The sequence below is a fragment of the Coregonus clupeaformis genome, chromosome 23 (genome assembly GCF_020615455.1).
Source record: "Coregonus clupeaformis isolate EN_2021a chromosome 23, ASM2061545v1, whole genome shotgun sequence".
NCBI classification, from domain to species: domain Eukaryota; kingdom Metazoa; phylum Chordata; class Actinopteri; order Salmoniformes; family Salmonidae; genus Coregonus; species Coregonus clupeaformis.
The window spans coordinates 29,541,971-29,562,579 of record NC_059214.1 but is presented as its reverse complement, the minus strand read 5'-3'; the positions used below and the strand labels follow the sequence as shown (position 1 = coordinate 29,562,579).

General features: G+C 41.0%; 1 protein-coding gene across 1 annotated transcript in view; it reads right to left on the bottom strand.

Annotated features, from left to right (window-relative positions):
- The window catches only part of LOC121537061 (pleckstrin homology domain-containing family M member 3), a 63,586-nt gene extending 48,964 nt beyond the window's left edge, over positions 1–14,622 (bottom strand). Inside the window, exons 1-2 of the mRNA XM_041844813.2 lie at positions 14,576–14,622; positions 9,058–10,041 (exon numbers count right to left, since the gene is read on the bottom strand). Of these exons, the coding sequence (XP_041700747.1) occupies positions 9,058–9,568 (511 nt within the window). The 5' untranslated portion in view covers positions 9,569–10,041; positions 14,576–14,622. The remainder of the gene's footprint in view (positions 1–9,057; positions 10,042–14,575) is intronic.
- Positions 14,623–20,609: the final 5,987 nt, after the last annotated feature.

The window sequence follows — 20,609 nt, the reverse complement described above, 5'->3', positions numbered from 1 at the left end:
GCTTGACCAATTGATCTAATTTCCTGTTGGTAACGCTAGGCTAGCTATCTCTCTCCAGGTGGTTGAATTCTATTGTGTATGATGTTATTATTTTCTGTGATATTATTGAGTTCTGCTGGAAGGTCAACATGAAGCTTATGAATGTCTGCTGCTATTCCCATTAACCCTGAGGAGCTAAGGGACAGACACTGTTCATCCAATTTGTAAGTCGCTCTGGATAAGAGCGTCTGCTAAATGACTTAAATGTAAATGTAAATATAGCCATGTTATTTTCTACTCCCTGTATATAGCCATGTTATTTTCTACTCCCTGCATATAGCCATGTTATTTTCTACTCCCTATATATAGCCATGTTATGTTCTACTCCCTATATAGCCATGTTATTATCTACTCCCTATATATAGCCATGTTATTTTCTACTCCCTATATATAGCCATGTTATTTTCTACTCCCTATAATAGCCATGTTATTTTCTACTCCCTATATATAGCCATGTTATTTTCTACTCCCTGTATATAGCCATGTTATTTTCTACTCCCTTTATATAGCCATGTTATTTTCTACTCCCTGCATATAGCCATGTTATTTTCTACTCCCTATATATAGCCATGTTATTTTCTACTCCCTATATAGCCATGTTATTTTCTACTCCCTATATATAGCCATGTTATTTTCTACTCCCTATAATAGCCATGTTATTTTCTACTCCCTATATATAGCCATGTTATTTTCTACTCCCTATAATAGCCATGTTATTTTCTACTCCCTGCATATAGCCATGTTATTTTCTACTCCCTGCATATAGCCATGTTATTTTCTACTCCCTGTATATAGCCATGTTATTTTCTACTCCCTATATATAGCCATGTTATTTTCTACTCCCTGTATAGCCATGTAATTTTCTACTCCCTATATATAGCCATGTTATTTTCTACTCCCTATATATAGCCATGTTATTTTCTACTCACTGCATATAGCCATGTTATTTTCTACTCCCTGCATATAGCCATGTTATTTTCTACTCCCTGTATAGCCATGTTATTTTCTACTCCCTGCATATAGCCATGTTATTTTCTACTCCCTGCATATAGCCATGTTATTTTCTACTCCCTATATATAGCCATGTTATTTTCTACTCCCTGCATATAGCCATGTTATTTTCTACTCCCTATATATAGCCATGTTATTTTCTACTCCCTATATATAGCCATGTTATTTTCTACTCCCTATATACAGTGGGGAAAAAAGTATTTAGTCAGCCACCAATTGTGCAAGTTCTCCCACTTAAAAAGATGAGAGAGGCCTGTAATTTTCATCATAGGTACACGTCAACTATGACAGACAAAATGAGAAAAAAAATCCAGAAAATCACATTGTAGGATTTTTAATGAATTTATTGGCATATGATGGTGGAAAATAAGTATTTGGTCAATAACAAAAGTTTCTCAATACTTTGTTATATACCCTTTGTTGGCAATGACACAGGTCAAACGTTTTCTGAAAGTCTTCACAAGGTTTTCACACACTGTTGCTGGTATTTTGGCCCATTCCTCCATGCAGATCTCATCTAGAGCAGGGATGTTTTGGGGCTGTCGCTGGGCAACACAGACTTTCAACTCCCTCCAAAGATTTTCTATGGGGTTGAGATCTGGAGACTGGCTAGGCCACTCCAGGACCTTGAAATGCTTCTTACGAAGCCACTCCTTCGTTGCCCGGGCGGTGTGTTTGGGATCATTGTCATGCTGAAAGACCCAGCCACGTTTCATCTTCAATGCCCTTGCTGATGGAAGGAGGGTTTCACTCAAAATCTCACGATACATGGCCCCATTCATTCTTTCCTTTACACGGATCAGTCGTCCTGGTCCCTTTGCAGAAAAACAGCCCCAAAGCATGATGTTTCCAACCCCATGCTTCACAGTAGGTATGGTGTTCTTTGGATGCAACTCAGCATTCTTTGTCCTCCAAACATGACGAGTTGAGTTTTTACCAAAAAGTTCTATTTTGGTTTCATCTGACCATATGACATTCTCCCAATCCTCTTCTGGATCATCCAAATGCACTTCAGATGGGCCTGGACATGTACTGGCTTAAGCAGGGGGGACACGTCTCGCACTGCAGGATTTGAGTCCCTGGCGGCGTAGTGTGTTACTGATGGTAGGCTTTGTTACTTTGGTCCCAGCTCTCTGCAGGTCATTCACTAGGTCCCCCCGTGTGGTTCTGGGATTTTTGCTCACCGTTCTTGTGATCATTTTGACCCCACGGGGTGAGATCTTGCGTGGAGCCCCAGATCAAGGGAGATTATCAGTGGTCTTGTATGTCTTCCATTTCCTAATAATTGCTCCCACAGTTGATTTCTTCAAACCAAGCTGCTTACCTATTGCAGATTCAGTCTTCCCAGCCTGGTGCAGGTCTACAATTTTGTTTCTGGTGTCCTTTGACAGCTCTTTGGTCTTGGCCATTGTGGAGTTTGGAGTGTGACTGTTTGAGGTTGTGGACAGGTGTCTTTTATACTGATAACAAGTTCAAACAGGTGCCATTAATACAGGTAACGAGTGGAGGACAGAGGAGCCTCTTAAAGAAGAAGTTACAGGTCTGTGAGAGCCAGAAATCTTGCTTGTTTGTAGGTGACCAAATACTTATTTTCCACCATAATTTGCAAATAAATTCATTAAAAATCCTACAATGGGATTTTCTGGATTTTTTTCCTCAATTTGTCTGTCATAGTTGACGTGTACCTATGATGAAAATTACAGGCCTCTCTCATCTTTTTAAGTGGGAGAACTTGCACAATTGGTGGCTGACTAAATACTTTTTTCCCCACTGTATAGCCATGTTATTTTCTACTCCCTATATATAGCCATGTTATTTTCTACTCCCTATATATAGCCATGTTATTTTCTACTCCCTATATATAGCCATGTTATTTTCTACTCCCTATATATAGCCATGTTATTTTCTACTCCCTATATATAGCCATGTTATTTTCTACTCCCTATATATAGCCATGTTATTTTCTACTCCCTATATATAGCCATGTTATTTTCTACTCCCTATATATAGCCATGCTATTTTCTACTCCCTATATATAGCCATGTTATTTTCTACTCCCTATATATAGCCATGTTATTTTCTACTCCCTATATATAGCCATGTTATTTTCTACTCCCTATATATAGCCATGTTATTTTCTACTCCCTATATATAGCCATGTTATTTTCTACTCCCTATATATAGCCATGTTATTTTCTACTCCCTATATATAGCCATGTTATTTTCTACTCCCTGGCTATGTTGACCTTAAGAAGTTGACCTTAACTACAGATCTAGGATCAGCTCACTCTCTCCCAATGCTAACCTTTACTGTTAGGATGGAAAACACAAAACTGACCTAAGATCAGTGTCTACTAGGGACCACTTCATCCTACTCTGTGAGTCCGGGCCAAGGGTGACACAGGTTGCATTACGTTGGCATTACGTAGGGGTTGGGTTTGCATCCCAAATGACACCTTATTTAGGGAATAGGGTTTCATTTGAGATGCTGCCTGTGTCTCAGCCCCCCTTATCAAACTTAAGGAGAACTCCATTCAGTACATAATACATATCAGCTAGTCCAGTGGTCACCAACCTTTTCTGAGTCAAGATCACTTTTGCAGTCAAAAAGCAAGCTGAGATCTACCACTCAGATTCTTTTAAACTTTACTTAAAAAATTTAACATTAACCTAACAGTTCTGTAGGAATGAGGTTTGTGCAGTAGGCCTAATACATTATCACAGCATATTGGCTATATGCCTGGCCTGCCAATATTGTTCTCCTCAGACCTTATTATATTTCAAAACTCAAGCTTTGATAACAACTAGATCAGTTGGTGTAGCACCTGCGAGGCACAGCTGAGCATAAATGCTAATAATTTGCTTTTTTATTTTACTGGAGGTGTGGTACCTGCATCAGATGGGTATGGTGCTTTCAGGTCAGAAAGTCGGAGCTCTAGGAAGATGCCAGAGTTACCGAGTTGGATGACCGTTCAAAACTATTTTCCCCAGTCGGATCTAGTTTTTTTCTGAGTTCCCAGTTGTCTTGAACGCTCAGAAGTTGGAGATTTCAGTTCTTTTGAACACAGTATTAGTCTCAATGGAGGGAGGGAGAGAGCAGCAGAGGGTCCGCCTCTCACGGTCACTGCTCTCTCCTTTCCTCAGGTGAGATTGACCAGAAAGAGGGGACACAATCTTTCAACTGATGGCGAAACTCAAGTCGTACCGCATCTGCCTCAGGCATAAATTCAGGTTGTTCCTATGACCAAAGAAAGTGAAATACTCCTCGACATTAAAATAGATACAACGAGCTGCTAATAATAATAAAAATGCAGGGCTATCGATATACTTGGCTACTCATTCATTGCAGCGTGAGTGGAAGTAGAGGGAATTGCGCGCTTTACGTTTTGTAATAGCGCTTAATAAAACTTAGACACTCATAAAAACAGCAGCTCTTTGCTGTATTCTTTGACAGTCTCTCTCTGGTCATGGTTTTAAAAGTTATCAAATCTCACGTAGGCTAGTCTGTGGCCGGGGTCGTGGAAGCTGTAGGTAGACACAGTGATTTGAGCTATCTGATTGGCCAGCACAGTAGGCACACTCAATTTAGCCACAGATCTCCCGGTCTGCCAGGTAGGCGGAGTTTGTCTTTTCAGACATATGAAATGGTTCAAACTGGGAATACTTTGCCTACCCGGTGAACAGGACTTCTGAATCAAGTGCATCTACCACCAACAGCGCAACAGGCCTTTATCGTTGGTGATCGACTAGGAATGCCTTGAAGATCGACCAGTTGGTGACCACTACCAGTATGGTTACATTTCATATTATATACTGTAGTCAGTATTATTATAGTAAGACTTATTATTATTATTATATTCAGACTTTCAGTCAATCTGTCTGCAGCAGTCTATCAACAGCTTTGAAACATGTTATACAGGACTTGTAGCACACCAAAATATTTGAAGATAAATAATGTAACCTCTTCTACCACCACCTCGTCCCATCTCACATGTTTAAAATGCTTTCAAGCCAGAACTGAAAATGAGGCAATGGCTTTATCTCAATACTCTACAGTGGCCTCCTTTACTTGTCTCCTTTCCTTCTTTCCTTTTCTTCACCCGGCTTGATCCGACACTAGTAGGATAGGTTCTAGCCAGTGAGAGGAAGCCACTGTTGAGTATTGAGACTAGGCTTGGGCGGTATCCAGATTATCATACCTTCATGTGGTCCTCTGTAGCTCAATTGGTAGAGCATGGCACTTGTAACGCCAGGGTAGTGGGTTCGATCCCCGGGACCACCCATACGTAAAAATGTATGCGCACATGACTGTAAGTCCCTTTGGATAAAAGCGTCTGCTAAATGGCTTATTATTATTATTATTATTATTATTATTATTATTATTATACCGACCTTGTGCCATACCGGGATATTCGGTAATACCGGCACTGAACACAAGGAGCGCTATTTTCAAACCCCACTCTGCCTCTAATCCGAAGGTTAGCAATGCTAACAAGTACATGTAAAAACCCATATAGAATGCTAACTAAATGCAAAAGTTATACAAGTAACAAAAAATGCTACTCTCAGTTTGCTGCACGCACAAAACAAATATTAGACAGCAAGGCTCTTGTTCCGGGGAAGGGATTTTCTAATGTTACCAAGCAAAGCTTTATTTTGGAAGAAGTTAACCACTTAGCTAGATAGCTAAATTAGCAAACCAAAGCATTTGCCACATTTTAGACAGTAAACTTAATAGTTATAAGATATCTCGCTGGCAAACATTTAGTTGTAAATTCCATACTGTAACTAGATCACCTGACTTGTGCTGAACAACAGTGAGTGACTCACAAGGCTCTGGTCTCTCGTCGTTGCTTGTGAACAAACACCACGTGACTGGAGACTACCGGTAAGCTTCATAATGAAACATTATGTGACAGGTGAAATGAAGAATGCGATCTTCTTTATCTCCTAACGTATAAGTTGACTTGAGGGATTTACTTAAAAAGTAGCAACAAATATTCACATTTATTTAAAAAACTTCAAAGAAATAGTATTAACGGTATTGAAAAACCATCCCGTGGCTATTTCCAAATAACCCATTATACGGTATATACGGTATACCGCCCAAGCCTAATTGGGACACTGTGTGTCCTACTGACCTAGGTGCAGCAGGGGTTGGGTTAAATGCGGAAGACACATTTTGGTTGAATGCATTGAGTTGTGCAACTGAATAGGTATCCCCTTTCCCTGTGGTACTGCTTGGCCAATTGATCGAATTTCCTGTTGGTAACGCTAGGCTAGCTATCTCTCTCCAGGTGGTTGAATTCTATTGTGTATGATGTTATTATTTTCTGTGATATTATTGAGTTCTGCTGGAAGGTCAACATGAAGCTTATGAATGTCTGCTGCTATTCCCATTAACCCTGAGGAGCTAAGGGACAGACACTGTTCATCCAATTTGTAAGTCGCTCTGGATAAGAGCGTCTGCTAAATGACTTAAATGTAAATGTAAATATAGCAATGTTATTTTCTACTCCCTGTATATAGCCATGTTATTTTCTACTCCCTGTATATAGCCATGTTATTTTCTACTCCCTGTATATAGCCATGTTATTTTCTACTCCCTGCATATAGCCATGTTATTTTCTACTCCCTATATAGCCATGTTATTATCTACTCCCTATATATAGCCATGTTATTTTCTACTCCCTATATATAGCCATGTTATTTTCTACTCCCTATATATAGCCATGTTATTTTCTACTCCCTATATATAGCCATGTTATTTTCTACTCCCTATATATAGCCATGTTATTTTCTACTCCCTATATATAGCCATGTTATTTTCTACTCCCTATATATAGCCATGTTATTTTCTACTCCCTATATATAGCCATGCCAAGGTAGTGGGTTCGATCCCCGGGACCACCCATACACAAAAATGTATGCACGCATGACTAAGTCGCTTTGGATAAAAGCGTCTGCTAAATGGCATATTATTATTATTATTATTATTATTATGTTATTTTCTACTCCCTATATATAGCCATGCTATTTTCTACTCCCTGCATATAGCCATGTTATTTTCTACTCCCTGCATATAGCCATGTTATTTTATACTCCCTATATATAGCCATGTTATTTTCTACTCCCTATATATAGCCATGTTATTTTCTACTCCCTGTATATAGCCATGTTATTTTCTACTCCCTTTATATAGCCATGTTATTTTCTACTCCCTGCATATAGCCATGTTATTTTCTACTCCCTATATATAGCCATGTTATTTTCTACTCCCTATATAGCCATGTTATTTTCTACTCCCTATATATAGCCATGTTATTTTCTACTCCCTATAATAGCCATGTTATTTTGTACTCCCTATATATAGCCATGTTATTTTCTACTCCCTATATATAGCCATGTTATTTTCTACTCCCTATATATAGCCATGTTATTTTCTACTCCCTGCATATAGCCATGTTATTTTCTACTCCCTGCATATAGCCATGTTATTTTCTACTCCCTATATATAGCCATGTTATGTTTTACTCCCTGTATATAGCCATGTTATTTTCTACTCCCTGTATATAGCCATGTTATTTTCTACTCCCTGTATATAGCCATGTTATTTTCTACTCCCTGCATATAGCCATGTTATTTTCTACTCCCTATATATAGCCATGTTATTTTCTACTCCCTGCATATAGCCATGTTATTTTCTACTCCCTATATATAGCCATGTTATTTTCTACTCCCTGCATATAGCCATGTTATTTTCTACTCCCTGTATATAGCCATGTTATTTTCTACTCCCTGCATATAGCCATGTTATTTTCTACTCCCTATATATAGCCATGTTATTTTCTACTCCCTATATATAGCCATGTTATTTTCTACTCCCTATATATAGCCATGTTAGTTTTAGTCGTTATTCACTGTGTATTTATTCCTCGTGTCACTATTTCTATTTTGTTATATCTTATCTTTAACTCTGCATTGTTGGAAATGAACCCGTAAGTAAGTACTTCACTGTTAGTCTACACCTGTTGTCTACGAAGCATGTGACAAAGAACATTTGATTTGATCCTGAGTGGCCATTTCTGTGTTCCAGAAGAATACAATACTGGCTGCTGCAGTACAGCTGTTTCATAGCCTAGGCCTAATTGTTTTTCTATAGGACGCTGAAATTATCTTCATAATGACAAAAGTGGAAACTAGTCCTAACCTTAATCTAGTCTCTGACACAACAAGGAAAAGTACATGTCATGATAGCATAAGCTTATTTAGCAAATGTTTTAAATATTTGTTTAAAGCTCATAGACACTAGCATTGATTTGAGTATCAACTAGGGCTGTGACGGTCTTGGAATTTGAGGTTGCGGTAATTGGCCAGGCCAATGTACACGGTCACTGACATAATCGTTGGGGGAGGAGGGGGATTGGCGCATTGTTCATTTGACACAACATTGGCGCATTATAGGCCTCAGAGCCAGAACAACATTGTCGACTGCTGTTGAATAATTAATGAAGTCAGACACATCCAACCTTTTTTAGAAGACCGATTTATTTATTTACTAGCCAGCAATGAAAACATGCATTGTATAAAAGAAAGTCTACACATCAAGTGCCATAGTCTATAGGCTAGCTCTTCTACACCCCCGCGCATCTAGCGGTTTAGCTGCTGGAGCATCAAACGACCATTGGAAAGAGGAGATGCAGACAGTTTAATAGACAGACTTAGTTAGCAAAACAATTGCTTATAATCAATAGCGAATACTCCCGCTATTAGGTCAAGTTTATCTATATGAAAATATAGTTAATAAAAATATGTTGTTCTAAAAATGTATGTAGGACTATTTAAATGGTTTTGATGGTTATTTTATTTTCATGACGGTCTTGCCTATAACTGTCACTTACACGGTTATTCAATTACCATCACAGCCCTAGTACTAACCAATAATAAATAAGCTGTATGTCCTTATCAGCTAACCAAAGAAGGACAAACTCTAACTTCCTGCCTTACCTTCTTCTCTCTGGTTGTTGAGAGCCATGTTCTTCAGCGTGTTCTTGTCCACAGCAGGCAGGCCGTTAGCGTTGTCTGTGTAGGACGGCCGGTAGTTGACATCAGAACGCGAGCGGTTGTGGCCTTTCTTAAAGGCGGTGTTGGAGGAGTTAGAGGTGGTGTTGTTGGTGTCCTTGGTGTGGGCAGCCAGGTCGTTGGTGGAACGAGCACGACTCCTTTTCCCGTGCCTCAGACCCAGCACGCTGAAGGCAGAGGGCTGGTCAGCCCAGGCCACGTTACGGGGGGACACCTCAGTCCCCTGCTCCCTGGCCAGCAGGCCCCACACCCCGCTAGAGCTCAGCTTCCCCAGAGCTGCAGACATCTCCTGCAGCTTGGGGTGGTGTTGCCTGGGATGCCGGAACCCCTCCCCTCCCTGGCAGTGGCTTTGGCCTCCACCTCCATCCAGGCAGTGTAGGAAGTCCTCAGTGGCCTCCAGGGCAGGACTAATGTCCTCCACCTCCAGCCCCTCCATGGTGCTCTCGGGCTGGGCCCTGCCTAGAGGCTGTTAGGGCAGGCCTCTATGGGGCTGGGTGGTTCTCTGGGCAGGAGAGGATCCAAGCGGCTCTGGAACTCTCAGCCGTAGCATCTGCCGTCTGAGCCTCAGAGGGAGGCAGTCTGAGCGGATGGTGTTCCTCGAGGGCAGGAAGCTCCTTCCAGGACAACAATCCCTCTTTAACACAGCTCTGTTAATCAACTAGCTAGAGGCGGACGATTTTATTGAGTTAATGCTAGAGGTTGGCACAGTAAGAGGAGTAGGTCTGGCCTTTGCCAGAAATTCTCATGGCACAGTTTTCTTACATAGGCCGATAGTGCCACAGTTCTTCAAATGAGTCTGTGTGTGTGAGGGGGGGAAAGAGCTCTCACATGAATGTGTGTAACAAAGAAGAATGCTCCTCCTCCACATTGGGTGATGATGTCAACAAAAGGGGTCAATATGAAGCTTCACTGTGTCATGGAAAAGAAGAGGGAACAAAAAAAGGAAGCATGTCAGGGTTGATTATCGGATAGTAAGAAACACAGAACAGGGTCAACATCAGTTATGTTTAGCATTGAACGAGGCTTAGCAAGCTTCACATTTCCCATTCTCATCAAACCTGCACAATATTCTGACAGTTTACAAACACTCACTGCCAACAATCTTAACTCATAATAAACCTATTGTAAATCAAAGACAATTACCTACAATCAATCTGAACCTACCCTCAACCATCACCTAAAAAGGGTATCAAATGGACATCTCCCCAAAGTCAGACTCATCATCGGATGCTCCCTCGACTGTTCGGATCATCCCAGTTTGAGGGAGTAAATGGAATAGTCTAACACACAGCTAACCTGTGCCTCAGGCATTGACCAACCTGCCCTTCCGTCTGCCCAGCCAGTTTAGCCTCTCACTGTCAGGGTTTGTTGTTATTTTTCTCTTCCTCCGTGATGCAGCCTCTGACTCCTCATCCATCGCTACCTCTCTCTCTCTTTCTCTCTCTCACTGACAGGCCCATCAATTTTCCCTCCCTCCCTTGCCCCTCCCGGCTCGGGGTCTTTCACTTTCCTCCAGACATGAATTATTTAGAGGGCATTACATCACCATTAGCCAATCCCTGGACTGCATACAGTCAGTACTTCATTGGGAAAGGGGTGGGGTGGGGTGAGGTGGAGGAAGGGGGTGATGGTGGGGAGGTGGATGGATCAAGGACGGCAGGCAGGCCAGATGAGGCTGTGCTTTGGAATGTTGTCTCAGTGACAACAACCCTGTCAAGAGGCCGGGCAGGGTGTGACTCTGCAACTCCAGGTACAGCTACAGTAGCTATCGGACTCATCAATCTCTCTTCAGCAATGACCTCACCGCATCCAATGAAACACTGTCATCATGGCTATGTACTGTAAGCTCGTAGCAAATTAACATCCCACAGACAATCATCCTGCACTAAAGAGTATGCCCAACACTAGGAAAACATATTCAACCATCCCCAAGAGCAACCGGTAAAAAGGAAACACAAATCGTGACATTTAACATGAGTGACCTTGACTCAAAATGGCCTGGTGACGTGATGGGTTAAGTGCATGACTGTCTGAGGCTAGCAGCACCCCCAGCAGCAACCAGCTGCTGAGTCACGACTGTGTTTTCACACCTTTCCTAGCAGACAACCCTGTGTGACACAGAATCACACAGTGCCTCCTCACTGACTATTTATATCCCTCTCACACAGCAGGCATTGCATCCTCCCTTTGGGCAGTAGCTAGCATCAGTGTGTGTCTGTCTGTAAGCATGAACATATAGTCTATAGCTATCCACATCTTTATTTTATACACTACCGTTCAAAAGTTTGGGGTCACTTAGAAATATCCTTGTTTTCGAAAGAAAAGCAATTTTTTAACATAAAAACAAAAAAAATCAGAAATACAGTGTAGACATTGTTAATGTTGTTAATGGCTATTGTAGCTGGAAACGGCTGATTTTTAATGGAATATCTACATAGGCATACAGAGGACCATTATCAGCAACCATCAGTCCTGTGTTCCAATGGCACGTTGTGTTTGGTAATCCAAGTTTATCATTTAAAAAAGGCTAATTGATCATTAGAAAATCCTTTTGCAATTATGTTAGCACAGCTGAAAACTGTTGTGCTGATTAAAAAAAGCAATAAAACTGGCCTTCTTGAGACTAGAAGAGTATCTGGAGCATCAGCAATTGTGGGTTCGATTACAGGCTCAAAATGGCCAGAAACAAAAAACTTTCTTCTGAAACTTGTCAGTCTATTCTTGTTCTGAGAAATGAAGGCTATTCCATGCGAGAAATTGCCAAGAAACGGAAGATCTCGTACAACGCTGTGTACTACTCCCTTCACAGATCAGCGCAAACTGGCTCTAACCAGAATAGAAAGAGGAGTGGAAGGCCCCGGTGCCCAACTAAGCAAGAGGACAAATACAGTCGTGGTCAGAAGTTTTGAGAATGACACAAATATTCATTTTCACAAAGTCTGCTGCCTCAGTTTTTATGATGGCAATTTGCATATACTCCAGAATGTTATGAAGAGTGATCAGATTAATTGCAATTAATTGCAAAGTCCCTCTTTGCCATGAAAATGAACTTAATCCCCCAAAAACATTTCCACTGCATTTCAGCCCTGCCACAAAAGGACCAGCTGACATCATGTCAGTGATTCTCTCGTTAACACAGTTGAGAGTGTTGACGAGGACAAGGCTGGAGATCACTCTGTCATGCTGATTGAGTTAGAATAACAGACTGGAAGCTTTAAAAAGGAGGGTGGTGCTTGAAATCATTGTTCTTCCTCTGTTAACCATGGTTACCTGCAAGGAAACATGTGCCGTCATCATTGCTTTGCACAAAATGGCCTTCACAGGCAAGGATATTGCTGCTAGTAAGATTGCACCTAAATCAACCATTTATCGGATCATCAAGAACTTCAAGGAGAGAGGTTCAATTGTTGTGAAGAAGGCTTTAGGGCGCCCAAGAAAGTCCAGCAAGAGCCAGGATCGTCTCCTAAAATTGATTCAACTGCGGGATCGGGGCACCACCAGTGCAGAGCTTGCTCAGGAATGGCAGCAGGCAGGTGTGAGTGCATCTGCACGCACAGTGAGGCGAAGACTTTTGGAGGATGGCCTGGTGTCAAGAAGGGCAGTGAGGAAGCCACTTCTCTCCAGGAAAAACATCAGGGACAGATTGATATTCTACAAAAGGTACATGGATTGGACTGCTGAGGACTGAGGTAAAGTCCATTTCTCTGATGAATCCCCTTTCCGATTGTTTGGGGCATCCGGAAAAAAGCTTGTCCGGAGAAGACAAGGTGAGCGCTACCATCAGTCCTGTGTCATGCCAACAGTAAAGCATCCTGAGACCATTCATGTGTGGGGTTGCTTCTCAGCCAAGGGAGTAGGCTCACTCACAATTTTGCCTAAGAACACAGCCATGAATAAAGAATGGTACCAACACATCCTCAGAGAGCAACTTCTCCCAACCATCCAAGAACAGTTTAGTGACGAACAATGCCTTTTCCATCATGATGGAGCACCTTGCCATAAGGCAAAAGTGATAACTAAGTGGCTCGGGGAACAAAACATAGACATTTTGGGTCCATGGCCAGGAAACTCCCCAGACCTTAATCCCATTGAGAACTTGTGGTCAATCCTCAAGAGGCGGGTGGACAAACAAAATCCCACAAATTCTGACAAACTCCAAGCATTGATTATGGAAGAATGGGATGCCATTAGTCAGGATGTGGCCCAGAAGTTAATTGACAGCATGCCAGGGCGAATTATAGAGGTCTTGAAAAATAAGGGTCAACACTGCAAATATTGACTCTTTGCATAAACTTAATGTAATTGTCAATAAAAGCCTTTGACACTTATGGAATGCTTGTAATTATACTTCAGTATACCATAGTAACATCTGAGAAAAATATCTAAAAACACTGAAGCAGCAAACTTTGTGAAGACCAATACTTGTGTCATTCTCAACTTTTGACCACGACTGTACATTAGAGTGTCTAGTTTGAGAAACAGACACCTCACAGGTCCTCAACTGGCAGCTTCATTAAATAGTACCCGCAAAACACCAGTCTCAAAGTCAACAGTGAAGAGGCGACTCTGGGATGCTGACCTTCTAGGCAGAGTTGCAAAGAAAAAGCCATATCTCAGAGTGGCCAATAAAAAGAAAAGATTAAGATGGGCAGTCTGAGATATGGCTTTTTCTTTGCAACTCTGCCTAGAAGGTCAGCATCCTGGAGTCGCCTCTTCACTGTTGACGTTGAGACTGGTGTTGAGGGTACAATTTGATGTTGTTTTAATGGGCAAAAAAATTGCTTTTCTTTCGAAATCAAGGACATTTCTAAGTGACCCCAAACTTTTGAACGGTAGTGTATATTCATTTGAAATGAAGGCGGTAGCTAGCTAACAGAGGAAGTGGCTCTAGTGTAGTTTGCAATCCATTGATCAATACAAGGGGAAAGCGCTGTCAAGACAGGTGTCTTTCTTATAACTTCAGTCGACTAGTTGTTATCAACGCAAGTATCCTAGCTAGCTAGTTTCCGTTTTACCTAACATTAGACATCCTGACCAGCTGCATCTTGGTTGAGTGGTTCACTGACATAACTAGTTAGCAAGTTATTTAGCTAGCCCCAAACGAGCACATAATATTGGATCACTTCCAACATTCGTCATTGAAACAATAATTAAGTAGCTAGCTAGTAGCGCTTGCCTAACGGTACCTAGCTAGATAAACGACTCAGCTAGCTAGCAGGTGTGAATGTCCATCATCTACTGTAGCTAGCTAACTTAGCAAGATAGCTAACGTTAGCTAGCCTCCATCCTTGAACAATGTCATTTCGACTGCAGGGGTAAAACCATCTACACGCGCAAATATTTATCAATATTTGTTAATATGGTTTTTCGAAAACAACATAAAGCTAGCTAAATACACACATCCGCGGTTTCGACAAAAAAATATATAAAAGTCGTGACTCACCTGAATCTGTTTACAAATATGACATTTTCTGGTCCGTCAGCGAAAACGTTCACCGGATGGAACTGATAGTTCCGTCATTAAATGTTCCGTCTCAATTCTTCAGAGGAAATTATTTCCTGGTTTTACAGCTTGTGTGAGTTTGCCATGCATTCTAGAGAAGCGGTGTCCTGATTCTCAAACATTCATTTCCCGCAGATCAGTTCAGAATAATTACTGTACACAGTTGTAAATTCTGCAATATCATGCATAGTAATTCATTATTGTATAAGTAATAATATAATAGTATGGTAATACTAACATGATAATGCTGGTGTTATTATAATCTCAACATGAATGGAAACAACATGTGTGTAATAATAATTGACAAACTTCTGGGGAGTTGCCAAACCTTTCAGTGACTGCCTCATCCTCTATCCCCCTGTCTCATTCTCCCCCTTTGTAAAAAAAAAAAAAAAAAGATTGAACATTTATTGTATTTTTAAATTCACACAAATTAACCTACAGTTGCTTCAAGACCAGTATAATACCAATCTAATGACTAAGGCAGGTGACAGCAGCGGGGGGAACATTTCAAACTGAAAGTCCTCCTACAGAGGTCATAAAGACATTTCTCTAATGATGAATCTGAGTGGAGGGGTGGAGGAAAGAGAACAGAGCATATTTTTTCCTAATAGGGCAGAGCTAGCGGTGCTTGAAGCTACCCAGCGTCCATTGTACTTGTCCCACAGAAAGAGAAACATTATTCAAGTCTCTTTCAGGCCAGAGAGAGAAACACAGTAATTATCGTGGGCTCTCTCAGCTAAACCTCCGACCTCCCCTCCCTCGGTCCCTCTGCGCCCCACTGTACCCTTTCTGTGTGCTTATTGTCTAGGCTCCTTTAAAAAAGCCTTCTCTAATGAGGGGGACTGGCCCGGGCTAATGGGCTCAAATAAGTTCCTCTCCGAAGCATTGTTGTGGGATAATGGCGCTATGAGCCCCAGGTGTAAACTTGCAGACGCCATATTGTGCATGACCTACATAGAGCTGCATGTGAATTCCTGCTAAATTCTATTTGTCCCAGCAAACTCTCCTCTCTTTTTTTTGTTCTGAGAGTAGAGTCAATTATGGCAGTCAGGGATTAGGCCTAGCTGCTTTTGGGAGAGATGCAGGAGGAGGCAGAGAAGGATTTGTAGTTCAGTTTTATAGCTCAATACTATAATGGATAAATACCCTTTGAAATGGGATTATAATGAAATAATATACAAATAAATAGAGCAGTATATAATGTGTTAACCTCAAGGACACCATGGCATTGAACACAGTTGAAGCACGAACACTACTAACATTGAATGGTATTGGTTGCTTCCTTCAGAGACTTGAAGAAAATATTGTTCATTCATCAAGTAAAGTATAAATGCAAATTTGTCACATAATGATTATATTTGTGTAATACAATAATGCATATTATGTCATCTTCCTCACACAGCGTCTGTATCCAGCAAGACACAACAAAACTTTCAATCTAAGTGCACTGCCTGGATACGAGATTGACATTGCAAATAAGGTTGAGTATCAACATCAAGAACAAGACCATTTCTATCCATATCCCCCTCATTTTTCCATCTAACAGCACTCTTTCCCTCCCTCGTTTCTTGACCCACGCACTCCACTATCTATATCTCTTTTCTCTCTCTCTGTCTCTCCCATCCATCTCCCCCTGTATTTTGATTATACCCTCCTGTACTGATGACTAAATTATGATTGGGTTTAAGGATGGCAGTGCTTTCATCTGGCCAGTGTTGTTCTGCTCTCTCCCTCTCCAACACAAAGGGCCCCGCTACCTCTGCTCTGCTCGACCGCTTTTGAAGAGTAGAGTGGCTGTTGGGTCCCCATGGAAACGGCAGGACGGGCCTCTTATGTCCTCCCTACCAGAGCAAGGTGTCTTCACCACAGAATAGAGACAGAGTTTGAACACAGACAGAAGAACACAAAGGAAAACACAGCTCTTATCTTATAAATCTATGAAAAGGAAGTGATTTCAGGAGAAATAGGGGCAATTTGACTGTGTATTATGATCTGTTTTTAAAAAATGTTAGAATGGCATTTTTTGCCAGGATGTCTGTTTGCTATGCAATGCTAAGTCACATACCGGTAGACATCTAGTACATTTCAATCCCTATGTAAAAAGGTAAAAGAGAACAATCATAATCATGCCATTATGTTGCCATTATATATGCTGTTCCACAGGGGCCTGTAAAGGGCATAGTATGTTATAATTATGAATATCATGACTATAGGATATGAGAGGGAGGATGGACAAAGACTTAATTGAAAGGGGGCCCAATGTATAGCAGTAAACATTTAGGACCACAAAACTAAACCTGAATCTGTTCATTCAAAGCACTGACTAAACCAACAGTATCAACATATGACCAACCTGAAGAGACAGCTTCCTGGCTGGATGTACCCAGCTAGCACATTTGGTTCCTTGGAAGTTGTGGGAACGTATGTTTTTGGTTTCACATTGGTTGTGGGAACAAAGCCATATGTTTCCTGACTTTTCTGGGAATGTTATTTTTAGGTTACAGGGAGGTTCTGAGAACGTTTTACTCTGGTTCCTTGAACGTTTTCCTGGGAGGTTTTATTAACACTCCGAGAACGGAAATTATAGGTTATTTTGAGGTTTTTTAATAACTTCCTTAACTTTCACTGAATGTTTCAATATTACTTTTATTAACACTGCTAGTTTATTTGGGGTTAACTTTTCTGAACTGCAAGCACATAGGACACATGGAACTTAATTTCCTTAGACATCATGCAAACACATTTATTTATTTATTGTGACACAGCACCAGTGAGATTCGAACCTATAATCTTCTGTTCTCTATCAATGGAATAAGTCCACCGCGCCACCAGGATGGAGCTAGCATGCCATGTTTTTTTTTTTACATTTACATTTTAGTCATTTAGCAGACGCTCTTATCCAGAGCGACTTACAGATTTTACATATACAAAGCTGTTAATTTTAGTCTATTCAAACAGATTTCAATGGAAACAAGCACTCATTAAGACACCTGAACACACTTAACAAGATAGAGTTTAGTTGATGCTGAGAACTGAATGTATGTTTTTAAATAACATTCTTAGAACGTTCTCTGAACGTTACTAAAGTTGTGGTTTTCATGGAAAGTTTTCTTAACGTTCTCAGAACAATTTGAGAACATTACTTTAAATAGAACCATGAGGAAACCTGCAGGAAACATTATGCTGAAGTACTGAAATTCACACAGAAGAACGTTGTTTCTTAATGTTCTCTGAACTATTTGAGAACATTCCTAATGTCAAACTAGTTGGAGAACGTTCCTAGAACATTACCAAATTTGAAATTAAATGTAGCCATGTTTAAACTTCCAGGAAACGTTCTATTAACCCTTTACACTAGTGGGAATTGACCTATATGGCAGATCCGTGTTTGATCCCGGGCTGTGTCGCAGCCGGCTGCGACTGGGAGACCCATGAGGCAACGCACAATTGGCCCAGCGTCGTCCAGGTTAGGGGAGGGTTTGGCCGGCCGGGATGTCCTTGTCCCGTCACGCTCTAGCGACTCCTGTGGCGGGCCGGGCGCATACGCGCTGACACGGTCGCCAGTTGTACGGTGTTTCCTCCGACACATTGGTGCGGCTGGCTTCCGGGTTAAGCGAGTAGTGTGTCAAGAAGCAGTGCGGCTTGGCAGGGTCGTGTTTCGGAAGACACATGGCTCTCGACCTTCGCCTCTCCCGAGACCGTACTGGAGTTGCAGCGATGGGACAAGACTAACTACCAATTGGATATCACAAAATTGGGGAGAAAAAGTGGTAAAAAGCTAAATAAAAGTTTATAAAATAAAATCACAATTACTGTTGTTGTTTACACAATCCCAAAACGGTCCATTATAAATCGCAATCTGGGTCAGTGGGCATCATTTGAAAGCTTGTTCTACTAGGTAAATTATAAAATACAGTGTGTTAGGCTTTCACAAGGCAATTCAGAGAAGCAGATCGTAATTTTGGTGCGCATAGAATGGAGTCATGAGTGCATTCAGATGCGTGGTCCGCAGCAAAGTTTCTTCACAATATAACAAACAGGCTCATTATGTTCAGGACAACCCAGGGTATAATGCCATGTCATCTTGTAACTGTATATCAAACATAGTGATCATAAACGTTGACACTGTATATGACATGAGTTTTATGATATGGAAATGTAAAGTGCACATTTTGACTCACGGGTGTATGGCTTCCTTGTATGACATCAAAGCGGTATTTATTATAGTCCTCAATGTCTCATCTTTCAAAATACATTGAGTTCACTTAATTTACAGCATTTCCCTCACTGAAACAAACATTTTTACAAAAGCTGCCCAATTAGCGGGAAGGATGGGGGCAACGTCTTGTCAGTCAAAACCCAATCAGAGCTGTAAAGCGGAGATCCTGAGCTCTGACGTCACGTATAGCATGTTACTGTACAGCCACTGCGTTCCAATTTAGACACCTATAAAGTTACATTAATGAAATACCAAGTAAATAACGTTTTTTGTCAAGGTGCTTAAATGTGCTGACAATGTTCCAAAGCCAAGCAACTATCCTGCACTATTCCGAGAAAGTTGTGGGAAGGTTGTATGCAAAAGAACCATAGGAAAATCACGCTCTCACCAAGCTCTAAGAAACATGGTTTTCACAACATGATGTGCTAGCTGGGTAGTCTCCATAGAGATACAGCTTTAGAAAGCACAGGAGGTTGGTGGCTCCTTAATTGGGTAGGACAGACTTGTGGTAATAGCTGGAGCGGAATTAGTGGAATGGTACCAAATACTGTACATCAAACACATGGTTTCCATGTGTTACATGCCATTCCATTCACGCTATTCCAGCCATTATTATGAGCCATCCTCTCCTCAGCAGCATCAGTGAGATTCAAACCTATAATCTTCTGTTCTCCATCAATGGAATAAGTCCACTGCGCCACCAGGATGGAGGTAGTGCCTAGCTTTTTTACGCTGACAAAGTTGTTAATTTTAGTCTATTCAAACAGACCCTATTTCAAAGGAAACAGCAACAGCACTCATTAAGATCAGTTGTGGCCAATTAATGGGTGAGGCCAACACACCTAAACAGGACAGAGGATAGAGTTTTGTTGATGATAAGAATGGAACGTATGTTTTTAAATAACATTCTTAGAATGTTCTCAAACATTACTAAAGTTGTGGTTTTTATGGAATGTTTTCTTAATGTTCTTGGAACAATATGATAACATTACTTTAAATAGAACCATGAGGAAACATTATGCTGAAGTATTGAAAATCCCACAGAAGAATGTTGTTTCTTAACGTTCTGGGAACAATCTGAAAACATTCCCAATGTCAAACCAGTTGGAGAATGTTCCAAGAACATAACCAAAATTTAATGTAACCATGTTTAAACTTTTAGGAAACGTTCTGTTCAAGTAATGAAATTATTTTTTTATCAAGTTCCTTAAATGTGCTTAGAATGTTCCAAAGCCAAGCAACTATCCTGCACCATTCCCAGAAAGTTTTGGGACGATTGAATGCAAAATAACCATAGGACAACCACACACTCACCAAGCTCTAAGAAACATTTTCTGAATGTTATGTGCTAGCTGGGTTTACTCCCTCTGAGGGCTGACAGATCAATAAGACAGAGACATCAACAACATGCCATGTTGGCCCATCCATCCCTGATTGAAAACAGTAACCACTGTTCACATTCACAGATAATGATCCTGGTCTTTCAGTGGCACAGCCATCTTTGTGGAGTCTCAGACTGGCAAATGAGACTTCCTTCTCCCGGACAAAATCCAATTATTTTGGGACAATAGTAGCAGCCCTGCAGGCTTTGATACCTTTTTGGAAACCTTGGTTTTCTCCATCTACCATTGGATGTCCAAGTGCCTCTGCTTTCCTTTCCTCTGGGTCCATCTATCCATCTCTGTTTCCGTTGGATTAACCAAGTGGATTCCATCTGTTGCAAAAAGCTAATCATGTCAAGGGTGCTCCTGA